Here is a 16,152-nt window from a genome sequence, read left to right as displayed (position 1 = left end):
CTGCAGAATTCTATCTGTGATATTTTAACTTCACAATCAGAATGAAAAAAGTTGCATTGAAAGATACGACTTTCAAGCCATTTGACCCCCAAATGGCAAGTAGACATTCTGCTTTGGCGCCTGTAACCCTGATTTAAGGAGCCATTTGGTGCCTAGTTAAATATATCCCAGTTTCTAACATTGCTCCCAGGCAGTGAGTGGTCTGTCAGTTTAACATTGTAAAGCTCCTGTCTTCCCCCCCTCCGCCATCCTTGCCTTGAATCATACCTCCAAGTACAGCAATAGTGTCTTGGCACTTCTACATGTTGCTTGAAATGTAAACAAAACACCAAGTGAACAAATGCCGGAGGCAGCAAACACTGTGAAGTAACAGCAAAAGGTGTCAAGATGCCATGATCCCATGGTGGATTGATGCTTTTATCAGAATTTCCTTCTCTCTCCCCCCACCCCCCGGCTTTCTTTCTTTCAAAGCATTGCATGTTGTTGACTCACAGTGCCAGTGGGGAGGTGTTTTGTTTTATCTCCTCCTGCCCACATATGCAAAACCCTGATAACTCTGCATTAACAAGCAGCTTTCATTTTTAACCGGCGCTGTCATCTGAGCAGCAAAGCATCTCTCGAGAAGCAACACACAACTAAATCATGTTGGATGGCCCCTGTCTTTTTCCAGAGATGAACTCATTGATATGTGAGATTTATGTTGTGCACTTCCCCACTGCTACAAGAGAGAGTAGAGTTGAAGGAGTGTGGGAGGGGGAGGTCAATGAGGCTCTAGTCCAGTGGCAACCAGCGTCATGACCAATGTGCTACAAGTAGGGACACGAGGGAATTTCTAATGAAAACAGAGACAAGAGCGGAAATGGTCAGTGTTCACGTATTCATCCCATGTTCAGAATGGAAATTGATCCCGTGAATATGACCAATATTTGCAATTGTTGCTTTCGGTCCGCAAATGTTATGTAATTCATAATGTTTCCCCATTATTTGTGTTGTGTTTCCTTCATGCTAAAATGAATGGGGCAGAATAATGTAATGAAAATGTAATGTTCACAGTTAAATTCTGTAATTATGATAGTGAGACAAATTACATAGTTTTTGGTGGAAGATGAACTGCAGCACAATGGAAACATTGTTGCATGCGACAAATACATGCATTTTGATTTGAGATAAGGGAGAGGTATGGATAGCCAAGACCATAGACCTGCCTTCTTCTGTTCAGGCAGGCATGTAACAAAAGCCCACAGTGACACTGCTGAGCTTAGGCATGTAGTTTTGTCATTCATTTCAAGTGGATGGTCATCCACCCACCCTTTGAAATAGACCAGCCTACCTACTGAGAAATAAATGTGCCATTATCAGAAAGCAGTAGCAATGTAGTAAAGGTAGTTCCTTATAGTTTGTTTGGAATGAGACAAACCATGAGCCTAGGTTGGCATATAAGGCTAAGCCAAACCACCATAGTATAGTGGCAACAGGACCAGGGAAGGAGCAAAGCACCAGCACATTGCTTATTCACTTTAAGCTATCCTTTAGTTCAGTGTTTCATGTGAATCAGGCCAGTGTGAGTGTTTAAAGTTTCTGAGTAACCCAGAGGTAAAGCTGTGATAGAGTAGAGCACATAAGAAAAAAATAAAATCATACAAAAATAGCACTGTCGGGGGCACACTGCTAACACTTTGATTTAGAGGATGGGTCCTTGAACTTTAAAAGTCTTTAGAATTATTGAAAACATTTCTTAATGGTGAGATACATTTTGGGTGCAAATGTCTGTCAAAACTCCAGTGGCCTCTGAAGGACAAGTCATTCAGGGAGGTTGTACTTTGGACAACATATTGCAATTCTCCCCCAAACCACCCACCCCTGTAGGGTTCCAAAGAATGATATAGCAGAATGGACTTGAATAGCAAATTAGATAAAGGTGATGGTGGGAGGGGAATGGCAGTGAGAAACATCTAAGCTTTAAACTCACCTTCAAGCAATTCCTAAGTTGAATATGGGCACTTCCAGACTGCTGGTATTTTCAGGTGGGATTCAGTCATATACATGCAGGTCTCGCTTACTGAACACAATGCATTCCCAGGAAATCATTCATTAGGCTAGTGTTCGCATTATGACCTGATGATTTCCATTATTTCCTTTGTGAATATATCTTATCCACGATCTCTCTTCCCACTCCCACCATGGTTTCTTTCTCTTTTTTTTATAAAATTTTTTATTGGTTTTACAAGTTTTTTAAACAAACAAACACATAAAAAGACATACAAACACATATAATTTCATAACATTTTTCATAAACCTCTTTTCCGGGACTCCCCCATACCCCCCCTTTCTGCATCCCAATGTCCATAATTTTTTAGCAACTTCTAAATATTTTTTCCCAACCTCTTTCATCTTAATCTTTCCTCTAGTCTAATCTTATATCACTGTAACCCTTTCTTTCTGAAAACCTCGACATTCTAACATTCATCAAGTTTATAGTAGTCCTTAAGTTAAATTTTAAATTTCTTCCATTCTTCTTCCGCCGTCTCCTTTCCCTGATCACGAATTCTGCCAGTCATCTCAGCCAGTGTCATATAGTCCATCACTTTCATCTGCCATTCTTCCAGAGTGGGTAGATCTTGTGTCTTCCAATACTTTGCGATAAGTATTCTTGCTGCTGTTGTAGCATACATAAAGAAAGTTCTGTCCCTCTTTGACACCAATTGGCCGACAATGCCCAAGAGAAAGGCCTCTGGTTTTTTAAGAAAAGTACATTTAAGTACCTTTTTCATTTCATTGTATATCATTTCCCAGAAAGCCTTAATCTTCGGGCATGTCCACCAAAGGTGATAGAAAGTACCTTCAGTCTCTTTACATTTCCAACACTTGTTATCAGGCAACTGGTAGATTTTTGCTAGCTTGACTGGGGTCATGTACCACCTGTAAATCATTTTCATAATGTTTTCCTTTAAGGCATTACATGCCGTGAATTTAATACCGGTGTTCCACAACCACTCCCAGTCAGCAAACATAATGTTGTGACCAATGTCCTGTACCCACTTAATCATAGCTGATTTAACTGTTTCATCTTGTGTATTCCATTTCAGCAACAAGTTATACATTCTTGACAAATTCTTAGTATTGGGTTCTAGCAATTCAGTCTCTAATTTTGATTTTTCCACCTGAAAACCAATTTTCCTGTCCTGTTTAAAAATCTCCATTATTTGGTGATATTGAAACCAGTCTTGTACCCCACCATGGTTTCTTTCGACCAGCAAAAGAGAGTCAAAGGGAAAACAGATTTGTCCAATCTCTCCTGCTCTTTTAATTGTCCAGTCTCTCCCCCTTCCCTCTCTTTGCACTTTCTGCCCTAAATGTTTGCCATTGACCAGCAACATCTAAATAAATTAGGAAGTGGGCAAATTCCAGCTGTTCGGATATCTGAATTTGAGGAATGTGTAGAAATGTTTGCACATAATTCGTTATTTTCAGATAAGTGAATTTTCGCATGGTGGGAACTGGCACATTCAGGTTGGGCAATTGTAGTTGTTTGGCGTAAGAAACCCAGTCCTTACAACATTGGACTTTTTGTGATGGATAAAGTGATGAGGAAACGCCCTGGAAAGTGTGGGATGATACTTGTTTTGATGCAACGTCATCTCACATCCTGGCAAACAAATGAGGATGAATTCTCATCAAATAGCCAACATTGTCTAATCTCCCTGTAAACAAATCCAGATGAATGCTCAGTAAACAGGTTTTCTAGAAGTGCCCTCTGTGCCTGTGCCTTTCATCATGAAACTGCTTTTGCAGTGGAGCATGCCGACTGGTGTTGGCGAAAGCCCATCTGTACAAATCCATAAACATTGCCTCCTTCAGCCAACAGGACAATGGAAATGCATGTCTGAGCGCACACTACATTGTGCCCGTGGACCATGTTTTGCTCCTGCGATAAGACTTTGCACAGCCTCTGGGACTTGGAGGCTCATGTGGGGAGGTGTGTGAATAAGTCACTCAATGGGGCTGGGCCTTGTACCAGGCTTGCTTTTGTACAAATATTCCCCCCCCCCTCCTGCAGCTTTGGCATCTCTTTCTTTTGCATTATTTCGCCAGCAGTTATTTAATGCAGCCTTTGGGGGCCATGGTCAGGTCAATGGTAACAATGCCAAAGATAAGGATAAACGATTGTGTCAGTGTGTGTGAGCACTCAGGGATGGCTCTGCCGTAAGGCCCCGTGCTCCGTAATGTGCCACTCTTTGTTCATTGCACCCAAGGGCATCTGCATGGAAACTGTATCCGTACTGCTTGCAAGCTTGCCCGCCACTGCTCTTTTCTTCTTCACTTGGCATCCTGAGCCTATATAATTCAAGACACAATTGCCCATTCAGCAGTTGCCACCAAGCATTTCAAAGTGAGAAACAGAATGCTGGAGGGGAATGAAGGAGGCTGTGTAGAGAGGAACTATCACACCGTGAACAGCAAAACCTGTTCAATGGTCATTCTTCTCCCCCATCACACCCCAGAAGAAAGATAATCAGAGCAACAGTCATCCGGCCCCATTTGCTCCTCTGTTAGCAAATTGCATATACAATACAGCCCATACAGTGGTACCTCGGGTTAAGAACTTAATTTGTTCTGGAGGTCTGTTCTTAACCTGAAAATGTTCTTAACCTGAGGTACCACTTTAGCTAATGGGGCCTCCCACTGCCGCCGTGCCACCACCACACAATTTCTGTTCTCATCCTGAAGCAAAGTTCTTAATCCGAGGTACTATTTCTGGGTTAGTGGAGTCTGTAACCTGAAGTGTCTGTAACCTAAAGCGTCTGTAACCCGAGGTACCACTGTATGAGCATGTTGACAGTCAAAACTGCTTGGGGGAGAGGACAGGAGTGGATCTAGCCAGGGACATGCATGGTGAGTAGAGAACTCTTGAGGTCTGCAGGGCAATCCTGGATGGATGGTAGGGGTGGTGTTGCTTCCAGAAGTGGCTTTCCAGATGGTGTGGTGCCATTAATCCAGCTTCCCAACAGATCAGTCACTGTTGCTTACTAGTAATGGGAAAGCTGATGGGGTGCAAACACATTGGTGGAGCCAATCCGATACTTGGGCTGGTGCATTTAACTTCCCCACCGCTTTGTCCCTCTCCCTCCTGGTAAGCAGCAGTGACACACCCTCTGGGAAGCTAGCATACAAGCACTCCCCCACCTGGCACAGATTCACTTCACTCTCAAATAGGTTGGGACTGAAGAACAGACATGCATTCTGTCTCTGAATAGTAGTGGCAGAACGCAGTTCACAGGCACAAACTCTCAAACTTGCCAGTGGTGGGAAGGAAATGGAAGGGAAGTGCATGGCAAGCATTTAAGCTCCATTCAGCCTGACACTTAAAAAGCATAGAATTTGTTTTGGTAGAGGCACACCCTCAGGCATAGTCTCTCTGAGATGCATAGCAGAACTGTGAACACATCAGGAACACATGCATGTCCCAAAGGTAAAATGTGCAACTTCTCTCCTTCCCTGAAACCCATAACCGTGGAATGAAAGTAATCACTGATGCATCCTGTATACTGGGCCTCGGCCCAGTATACCTGAAGGAGCATCTCCACCCCCATCATTCTGCCCGGACGCTGAGGTCCAGCTCCAAGGGCCTTCTGGCAGTTCCCTCATTGCGAGAAGCAAAGCTACAGGGAACCAGGCAGAGGGCCTTCTCAGTAGTGGTGCCCACCCTGTGGAACACCCTCCCATCCGATGTCAAAGTGATAAACAACCACCTAACATTTAGAAGACATCTGAAGGCAGCCCTGTTCAGGGAAGTTTTTAATGTGTGACATTTTAATGTATTTTTCATTTTTGGTGACGCCCAGAGTGGCTGGGGAAACCCAGCCAGATGGGCGGGGTACACATAATAAATTATTATTATTATTATTATTATTATTATTATTATTATTATTATTATTATTTAACTATAACATGCTTTGGATAAAGGTGACCAAGGCTGAGTGCTTCTCATAGGGGTGGCCAGCACCATGGGGCAAGGGTGCGCCACTGTCCTCCTGGTGCGTCCACACAGGACCAACTTTGCCACCACCCTGTACCACTTCCACACCATCCCACTAAGTGGCAGAAGCATCTCTGCCAGGACGCTGCCCAACCCTGCAGGTTGGTCCTGCACAGAGATACTTCTGCTTGCTCCAGTCCAACATCAAAACATTAATGAGCACATCAAACGTTTGGCACCGGATTGGTAGTATTCTCAATGAAAAAGTAGGCATGTAATAAACTTATTCAGCAAACCAGTTAAACAGGACAATGTAAATCAGATAATGCTGTAGCTGAAATGTTCAGGGTCAGTTATCTTTCCATGCTGCCTAAACAATTTGAGAATAGTCAAGGTTTTGGTTAGCCAGCATTTGTCAAATGCTATTGCTCCTATGACGACTGCTGGTGCCTGAACTGAGGGATATTTAATAGACATGGTGCTTAGTTCCCAAATTCTTGGTTCTGTTGTTCCCAAGCTTAGTTCCCAAATTCTTGGTTCTGTTGTTCCCAAGCTTCCATTGAGGCGCTAGCTTTAGACCTTTGGTAGCATACTTGAAGAATGGCTGACCTATCAAATGCATGGGTAGAACTGAGTCGGTGCTAGACTGTGAATTTAGATTACGCATATAAAAAGTACTCTGTTTCAGAGAAGGCATCCTCTTCCATTAAATAATTAAATAGACACACACACACACACCAATCCTACTAAATTTAAAATAACACAGTCCATTTATTCTGGCAAAAAATCATTTGGAAATTATGTTTGCCAAAATATTTCTGTGGCTCTGATCTTTTTCAAGTGGCTCCTTCTCAATAAAATCCAGATGCCACCCATCCATAAGGCCCTACAGGCTGCTGTTTATGTCCATGAAAGATGCCTTTGTCATTCATTAATCTCTCCAAAGCTGTGGCAGGACATGCCTAGTGGCTCCCAACAACATGCAATCCGTGGCTTCAGCCTGCCAAGTGTTGACACAAGCAGACAAAGATAGCATTAATCTCCCAGTTCTGAAGAAGACTAATGTGCTACAAAGATGCCACCTAAAAGTTTGAGTTCCCCGGTAAATCAAGATATGAGCAATCAACTTTCTGTGTTTGCTTTGTTAGGGTAGCATTTCGGTGGCTCCTCTCATTTTTAAGAATGGGTAATTAATGTTGGACTTGGCAATATCTGGCCCTATTGTGAATCATCTGGGAAAATCTTTGTTTGCTTTTATGGGACTGGGTTTTGGCTGACCCTTTCTGTAAGCATCCTTTTTAAAAGAGGAAGCTCACAGAAGTCTGTCTTTAAAGTTAGATGATCCTACAGTGCTCTATTGCCATCTAACAGTTATTAAGCTCTTTCAGGTGTTTAAAAACAGTAAAGAACTGTGGCTTCTGGGGCACATTCAGACGCAGTACTTAGGAAGACTCCAGTGAAGGCTTTGTCTATGTAATCACACATTGGCCTCATGTGGTTATGAGTGGACCGAGCAGCTTATTTTCATTTTTGGTGGACCACAATCATAAATTCATCCAGTCCCATTTTGTTTGGACATTTTTAAAACAATGCATGAATAAATTGTATTTAAATTAAATGCATTTTGTATGCACTTTTTATACATAAAACACCTATTTTTCAATAAAGTTTCACACCAAAACTGCACTGCAAAATTCAGATAAGTGCATAATCCAACTGGGAATTTTGTTGTGAGCTGTAAGCAAATACAGAAGAGTCATACCAGGTCAGTGTGCTGCAGAAAGCAGGCTAAATGCATTCCTCCCCCATTCCTAAATGTGGTTTTAAAATGTGACAATTACTCAGAGGGAGAAGTGTGATGAGTTGCCGCATTTATGTAATCTGTAATCTAAATGTATCAAAATAAGAATTATTTTGACACACAGACTGCCTATTCTTGCTTCCTGGATACTTATTTAGTAGTAGGATACAATCTAGCAGTCGTTGCTCTTGCATCACGTTGGGCTATCTTTTTAAAGGGAGATAGGAGCCGCATGATAGAAACATCCCATGATGTTCTCTCTAATTTATTTTGGCCCAGTGTTATATCAGTTTTGCAAGTCATCTTGATTACATTCTCCAACTGAACATCACAACTTTAGACTTTTGAATTAATGTTGTAGTTATTCTTACCCAAACCCTCACAACAGTTCCCCTTAGGATTTACATATTAGTCTCTCTCTCTTTTTGGTTCACATCAGTTTCACATGTGTTTATTTGTAAGTCTATTCCATTCTGCTTCCACATTAATCTGCTGTTTCTTAAAAATGCACATGGAGGACATAAATATGTATTTCTGGAAGTATTTTCCCCCCAAAATATGCCTTTCTAAATTTCTCTCAAAGTATGCATTTCTTCTCTCTCTCTCTCTCTCTCTCTTAAAAAAGGCTTATCATAAAATATTCATCTTTATACTACATTGGGACATTTTAAAAGCCAAAAACTGCAATGCAAAACCCACAGAAGTACAAAATCCAAAGGATAACTGTGTTGTGATCTCCGCATTAGTCTGGGAGATGCAGAGCAGATCAGTTCCTATCAGAAATCACAAAGAACAAATTCCTCAAGCAACCCTAGTTTTCTTCAGGCAGATGATTCCTTGTTGAATTGCTTTTGTTGCTAGGATTCCTATCTTCCCACTCACGTTCAGCTTAAAGCACCAGTTGTTTCGCCTTCCCTTGATGACGTCCTTTTGAATGTTTGAAAACTCAAAACATTCTCCAACCCCCCCACCCCCCAAAACCCCACATGTTATAATCAGTTTGGTGAAGTATATAGGGTTGCATCCAGTGTTGCTATTCTACTTCCACAATGGCACTTCCTCCTTCTCTCCCCTGCAACCCTCTGTGCACCCTCAAATTCTCTTCCAAAAGGCTGGGGGATATTCTGGGAGGGGTGAGCTCAGGGAAGGGAGAGGAATTGGAAGCCCCATTCCATAAGTGGAAGATCACTCATGTAGCATTGAATACTCATAGTGTTGAGTTTGGACTGAGAAACCCATATTCAGATGCCCATTCAGCTTTGAAGGTCACTTGACTCTAACTAACCACACATGAGAATAAAATGGTAGGATGAACAGGACTGCTTTGGGGTAGAGTGAAAGGTGACTAAAAACAAAAACAAAAAACCTCCTCATGTTTTTTCAGATGCAACATACAGAAAAGAAACTTCCTTCCCCCCTCCCCCTCCCCAAGAGAGTACAACACAACATGCAAGGATGAGTGGAATGTATAAACATGCCATTACACAAACGAGATACAAGTAGAAGAGAAGAAGAAGAGTTTGGATTTGATATCCCATTTTATCACTACTCTAAGGAGTCGCAAAGTGGCTAACATTCTCCTTTCCCTTCCTCCCCCACAACAAACACTCTGTGAGGTGAGTGGGCCTGAGAGACTTCAGAGAAGTGTGACTAGCCCAAGGTCACCCAGCAGCTGCATGTGGAGGAGCGGAGACGTGAACCCGGTTCCCCAGATTACGCCTCCACCGCTCTTAACGAAGCTGGAGGTGTAATAGTGACTAGCTAAATGCCTCTAGGATGTCCAAAGGCAATAACCATCCCTGTCAAATGTGCGGGGTATGAATACAACAACAACAACAACAACCCCTATTTGTTCACACAAGGCATCTGGGATTCAGAGCTATACAACTTGGGAACACAGAGGAATTGGTTATCATCGCTAATAGCTTGTCTATAGACTTCTCCTTCATTAATTTGCCTAATATTTTTAGAAGTCATCTAAGCTAGTTCCCAGGGCAGGAATGGGGAACCTGTGACCCTTCAGACATTGTTGGACTCCAACTCCCATCAGCGTCAGCCAGCATAATGATTATGCAGTGTCCGAAATTGTACATCTTTTTTTCTAAACTGAATCTGCTGCCTGGCAATTTTAACTGAATAATTCCTAAGTAATAATTTTATGAGTAAGAAAAATAGCTACCACTTCCATAGCAATTTGTAATAAAGGAAACCATTCCTATTTGCATCTGTGGGAATGATATCATAGCTAAATTACACTGTTTGGATAGGATAGACTACTTACTGATATGTTTGTGGCTCAATGCACATGTAATAGCTACACTGTGCACATAACTGGAGATTTACTTATTGTGTCAGATTTAGCTTATGAAAATGGATGGTATGGTTCCATGGCAATTGAGCCTTGGTGTAGACAGTAAAGCATTCAAACAAATGAAAAATGTGTTATGAGTGCTATGAGTAAGTGCAATCTACGTGCATCTATTTTGTTTGTGCCAGCTGGCCTTCATTGCAAGAGACCTTAACCAAACTTTTGCTGTTGAAGTCCAATTCTCCAGAAGTAATTTCGATCTCTCCTCTTTTCTGCATTAGGGATTTGATGCCAAGAACTCTCGATGGGCAGATCACCATGGAGAAAACTCCCAGCTACTTTGTCACCAAGGAAGCCCCGGCTCGCATCTCTGCCATGTCGAAGGGCACCAAGCTCATTGTGGTGGTGAGAGACCCGGTCACCAGAGCCATTTCTGACTACACGCAAACTCTGTCCAAGAAGCCTGACATCCCCACCTTTGAGAGCCTGACCTTCAAAAACAGGACTACGGGCCTCATTGATACCTCCTGGAGTGCCATCCAGATTGGCATTTACGCCAAGCACCTGGAAAACTGGCTCCTGTACTTCCCCATTGGACAGATCCTCTTTGTCAGTGGGGAAAGGCTAATCAGTGATCCAGCTGGTGAGTTAGGCCGAGTCCAGGACTTTCTGGGCCTCAAGAGGATCATCACGGACAAACACTTCTACTTCAACAAAACCAAGGGTTTCCCATGCCTGAAAAAGGCTGAAGGCAGCAGCAAGCCCCACTGCTTGGGCAAAACCAAGGGGCGGACCCACCCCAACATAGACCAGGAAGTGGTCCAGAGGCTGCGGGAATTCTACAGGCCCTTCAACATGAAGTTCTACCAGATGACTGGACATGACTTTGGCTGGGATTGAGGCTGGGGAAAATAATAATTTAAACAAATAAAAAGGAAAAATATATTTTTGTACATATCAAAAGAGAGGGGAAATTAATATTTGTGCTAATGTCTGGTGGTTCCAATTAATATTTTCATTTTGATGCACATATCATGGTTTTCTGATTTTCTTGTTTTGTTAGTCAGGATTTATAGTATTCACTTCCACAAGGCTGTCCGTTGAGATCTGGCCACTGCGTCCAGTATGGGTCTGTCTCTTTCCAATTTTCCATTTGACATCTTTGAGGTTTTTGTGAAGTAATTTGGCACTATTTGTCTATTAATTCTGGGTTCTGTGCCCAGATTTTTAACAAAATGGCATTAATTGGTCACATTGGTGACCAAAATAATCAGGTTTGGAAGATATTTTCCTAGTTCTACTGCTCTGGCATGACATGCTATATGAGACTCAGATGTCAGCCTTATAAAATGATATGTCATAAGAGTCTGGAGTGGGATCCATTTTTATTTCACTTTTTTAATTTGAGAGAGAGTTTCATGATGTGAATTCAGTAAACAGCTTGAGAGGGGACTGTTTGATTTACAAAATTCTTCACTCCTTTCTTCCCCAACTGACTTCATAAAGACACTACAGCATCCACTCCTGGCATGTACCCTGATAGTGCCCAGCACAACCAGAAAGAGAAGGGTTCTCTCTAGCCCAAATACAGCATTATCATTTCCCAAGATGTAACAACAGTTCTCTGTTTCATCTACTGAAGCTAAAGCACACCCTTGGGAATGGGTCATTAGGCATTTACTGAAGAGTGGTGTGAGGCCTTGTCCAAACATATGACTCCAAACCTAGATGTTTTCTCAGAGAAGATCCAGTATCCAAACTAATTAAGATAAAGTATCTTCATTATAGTTTGAAAGGCTTTTCAAAGCCTTATCCCTCTACCCCCAACGAACCCACCTGTTGTCTCTGTAAAACCTTGTATTAGCTCAGATTTCTCTACCCAGAGCCCAGTGACAGCTGGGCTGAGTGGAAGAGTCAACAGTAGGAAGAGAGAAAACTAAGTCATTTTCTCTGTCATCTCCCCCACTTAAGCACAAGGGGTCATGAGGTTACCACTCACTACCTTCAGCCAACCCACTCGGCCTCCTGTCTCTGCTCAGAATGGCTCATCTCTAGCCTTAAGCCCTTTCCTGGCAGTGTCTTGTGCCATAAAACATCTGGGTAAACATTCAATAATCACCCAAACAAAGGAGGGAAAGTAGTTAATTGGTCACTTGAGAATGTAACATACGACAATGCTGGCTTGCTCCCGCTCACAGCAGTTCTTCTGTCTGAGAGCCTTCTGAGAGCTTGATTCATCCCAAATACAGTGATCAGCCATTGGGAAAAAGTACTCTGTCTGGGGACTCTAAAAGGGAGGGGGACCATCAGCGCTAGCTGTGTTATTATACTGCCATGTGCCCTGAATGGAGACTGGTTTACAATACACAGGGTACACTGGGTACCAAGTAATACCATGGCCCTCTTTTGACCTAGTCCTTCTCCCACATCCAAAACTACAGCAGTGAATCATTTCCCATTATTGAAAAACAACATAGAGATATTTCAATAAACTTGAAAGCCTATGTCACCTTTTGACTAGCTAAGAGTTATTGATATTGGTGACAATTTAGGCCCATTGTTCCTGATAAGTATTTTCAGCTGTCCATGAAGCTGGAAGGGTGACACTTGATCCTAATCTCATACAACTTTGCAATGTATGAGAAACATCTCTATATCCTAACTATATCCCAGTGTCATGGTTTGTAATTGGCCTGGCACAACTGATGCTCACTGGGACCTGGCAGAACAATATGAGGACTAGGCTGAAATTAGAACTGGAGACCTGGGGTAATTATACTTTGGTCTCTGTTAATATTTGTTAACACTGCAGGTCTCAAACTGCCGTCCCTCAGGTATCATACATTGGTGTTTCTGTCACATTTCAAGTTCTATGGGCCAAACTAGAATTGACCTTGGCTGACACATTTCTTTTCATGTGTCTGCCCTGTTTAAATACAAAGTGAAGGATGAAAGTCTTCTTTTAACAGTAAAAGAACACATGGGAAAAGAACAGCCAGCCCTCCCACCACCGATACCTTCTTTTTCCTCCATCCATTGCTCCAATCAGTGTTTTCCACTCCCATCTCCCATCCACTAGAGCAGCCAGCTCCAGGGCATCAAGGCGCAGAATGGAAAAGGATTAGGTAGCCCTTTCACACATACTCCTTTTACCCAGCACACCCATTTCACGTGTGAACAGGGTGATCACTTAAATGTCCCATCGCATCTAGTTTGGCCCTAAGTTGTCCTTGTCAGATATTTTTTAATCATCCCCCCCCCAAAAAAAAATCAAACCGATATAGAGCATGTCATACACATTATGTACCTCTTTTTCATGCTATATCCTAGCAAAAGAATTGGGTTTTGTAGCTAAATGAAAGCTCTCTTCAATGACAGCAGTGAACACATGACCAGAGGATATGTGGATGAGTTGTTTCATGCACCATTTCTTCAATCCAAACATTTTAGAACTCTGCAAAATCAGGATTCTAAAACAGGTTTGGAGCCTCAATGAATACAAAAGACTCCTTACTTCAGACAGCTGGAAGGCAACAAAAATGGTGACAAAGCAGGGCAGATCTAACGTGCTCATTGTGTTTGCTCCTGCCACACGTTTACTGATGCCTGAAGAGGGTTGGAGGATTTGAAATCTCTCTCAAACAGGAAGTAAGACACTGTTTCTTTTTAGATGCTGAGGTAGATCAGTTCCATAATGACCTAATGACTGGGGATGGCCAAGTTTGTTTCCTGTAGAATACTCTTGGGCTTCAGTTAGGGTTTCTAGATTAAAACATGACCTCTTTTGAGTGGGACACCTTGAAACAGCAATCTCTACACATGACATGGAGCTAACATGTTCTCAAGTGAGAGATGACCACATTGCCATTTTACAGAATTGTGATATAGAAAGAGGTGATCAGCAAAAGGACTGGAGAGGTTGTCTTGTTTGTTTCTATGTGGGGTCATCTTTGTGTAGAATAATTGCAGCTTCCATTCATTTCCAGACAGCTTACAGCCAAGTACCAGCTTGTAGTTTGCATATCACTTTGTGGCTGTTTTCTCTGTTAGGGCCTTGGTGCATATGGGCTTTACTGTGTCCCTGTGGAGTGATGTTTCATAATAACTAACCCCAATCAGTTTTGTATTGAGAAGCGCACACTATAACACTCCTATGCAGACAATCTGAAGGATGCAGCTTGTCAATATTTCTCCAAAGGGTTGTTTCTTGCCAGCATATATACAATGAACTAAAAAACTATGTACAAAACTAAATTAAAAGCCAGATTGTAAAGGAGCCTGTTGAGCGAGTCTTTTACCTCTTAGCACACCTGGTGTAATAAATGCAAATGGATATGGCATTAATTTATATTTTGTGGAATCTATGACTCCTACTCAAGAGCATACTTTCTGAAGTTATTTATTTTAAATAGTTATTACTTTATCTCTCCTTTTCTATCCAGTATATAAGGTATACCATATAAGGCCTGCCAAGAAAGATACCCATGTCTTTTTTATTAACAGAAAATAATTCTTCTTTCCTTTGTACATACTATTTTATGTTATTTCTTTGCGTTGTAATCCTCTCATTTCCTCACTTTGATGCTATTTCTGTATGAGCTGAAATACTTTTTAATTTAATTTAAAGCTGAAAAAGCACATGTTTTAATAAACCTTACGGGTATTGAGAGGCACTGTGCTGTCTTTTTTGGCTTTGACACAAAGCGTGGGGGAGAGAGAAGATGTGAACCTGGGCTATTTCGTAGTCATCACAGTTTTAATAAAAATTCTCTGATGTCTGATTTTTATATACATAGTAAATATGAAGACCCATTTAAATAGAGGGAGTCAAAGCTGCAGCCTCAGAATGCTGCAAACTGGCATCACTTTACTTGTGTGATGAGCAGAACCATGGTGTTGATGCTGAAAGCAGATGCCAGTGAGGGCTTAGCCCTGCCTTGCCCAACCTAATGCTCTCCAGATGTTTGACTCCCATCAATCTCAGCCAACATGGCCATATTTTCAGGAGTGATGGGAGTTGCAATCCAGCAACATCGTGAGGGCACCAGGTTAGGGAAGCTTGGCTTAGCCGAAGTCATAGAAGAAAGAGATACCAAACAACCAGTTTTTAACAGTTCAACCAGCAAAAATATATTGCAGAATGTGTGAAATGTCAGTAGCATCTCGTTTCCAGATGCTATCAGGCTTCACCCATGCCTGACCAGATCCTGCTAAACACATTGGCTCCACTTCCATCCCTGTCTGTTTGTTTAGAATTCTTATATATACCATTTTAAATCATGCATATTGATGTATACTTTCCATAAAAGGATGTGTAAAAAACAAATCAAAAATCATATGAAACATATATAATAATTAACAACTATTTCACTCCATTTAAAAGTAGTACAAGAAATGTCCAGGCAGGAGAAAACAGAATAAACATTGTTGTGATACCCATCACTTCATTCTTCTGCATTATTTATGCATTCATCATTTCTTCACAAAGCATTTATAGACCACTTCATTGTTTAAAAATCTCTAAGCTGTGTACACTATGAGCAAAACACCCCCAATGTCAATTAAAACAAAAATACAACCAATAAGTAGGTTGTACAGACCAATCTTCTGGGGCAAAAGAGAAAATGTGCTACAGAAAGTCAGAAAGAGGTGGACCTCATGAATAGTGTTAGTGAAGTTGTGCATTTTCAAGGGCTGCCCAGTTCTTCAAAGGGCTATGTGTTGATGCTGGCATGTCCACAAATCCAGTGGTTAATGAAGCAGGAATCTAATGGAACAGAGGAAGCTGCCTTAAATAAATCTGTCTAGTAGTCGGTTTCAATTACTACTGACTCCTCCAGGTATGGGGAACTTGTGTCTCTCCAGCTGCGGTTGGACTACCAACTTCCATCATCCTCAATCTTTGGCCATGGTGACTGAGGCTAATGGAATTTGGAGTCCCAGAACATCTGGAGAGTCACAAGTTACCCACCCCAAACTCTCTGCACTGACTGGCAGCAGTTCTGCAAGGTAGGGATTTCCCTAGGTCTACCTAGAGATGCTGGGGATTGACTGGGGAGCATCTGC

At 41.9% G+C, this 16,152-nt stretch overlaps 1 protein-coding gene across 1 annotated transcript in view; it reads left to right on the top strand.

The window, feature by feature from the left end:
* The window catches only part of LOC310699567 (heparan sulfate glucosamine 3-O-sulfotransferase 3A1-like), a 71,360-nt gene extending 56,607 nt beyond the window's left edge, over positions 1-14,753 (top strand). Inside the window, exon 2 of the mRNA XM_083487688.1 lies at positions 10,368-14,753. Coding sequence (XP_083343814.1) covers positions 10,368-10,986 — 619 coding nt within the window. The 3' untranslated portion in view covers positions 10,987-14,753. The remainder of the gene's footprint in view (positions 1-10,367) is intronic.
* The last annotated feature ends 1,399 nt before the right edge of the window (positions 14,754-16,152 follow it).

Source organism: Podarcis liolepis (genome assembly GCF_965112155.1).
Source record: "Podarcis liolepis genome assembly, chromosome: 2".
NCBI lineage: Eukaryota > Metazoa > Chordata > Lepidosauria > Squamata > Lacertidae > Podarcis > Podarcis liolepis.
The sequence above is the reverse complement of the archived record's forward strand: the minus strand, read 5'-3'. Positions and strand labels throughout refer to the sequence as shown.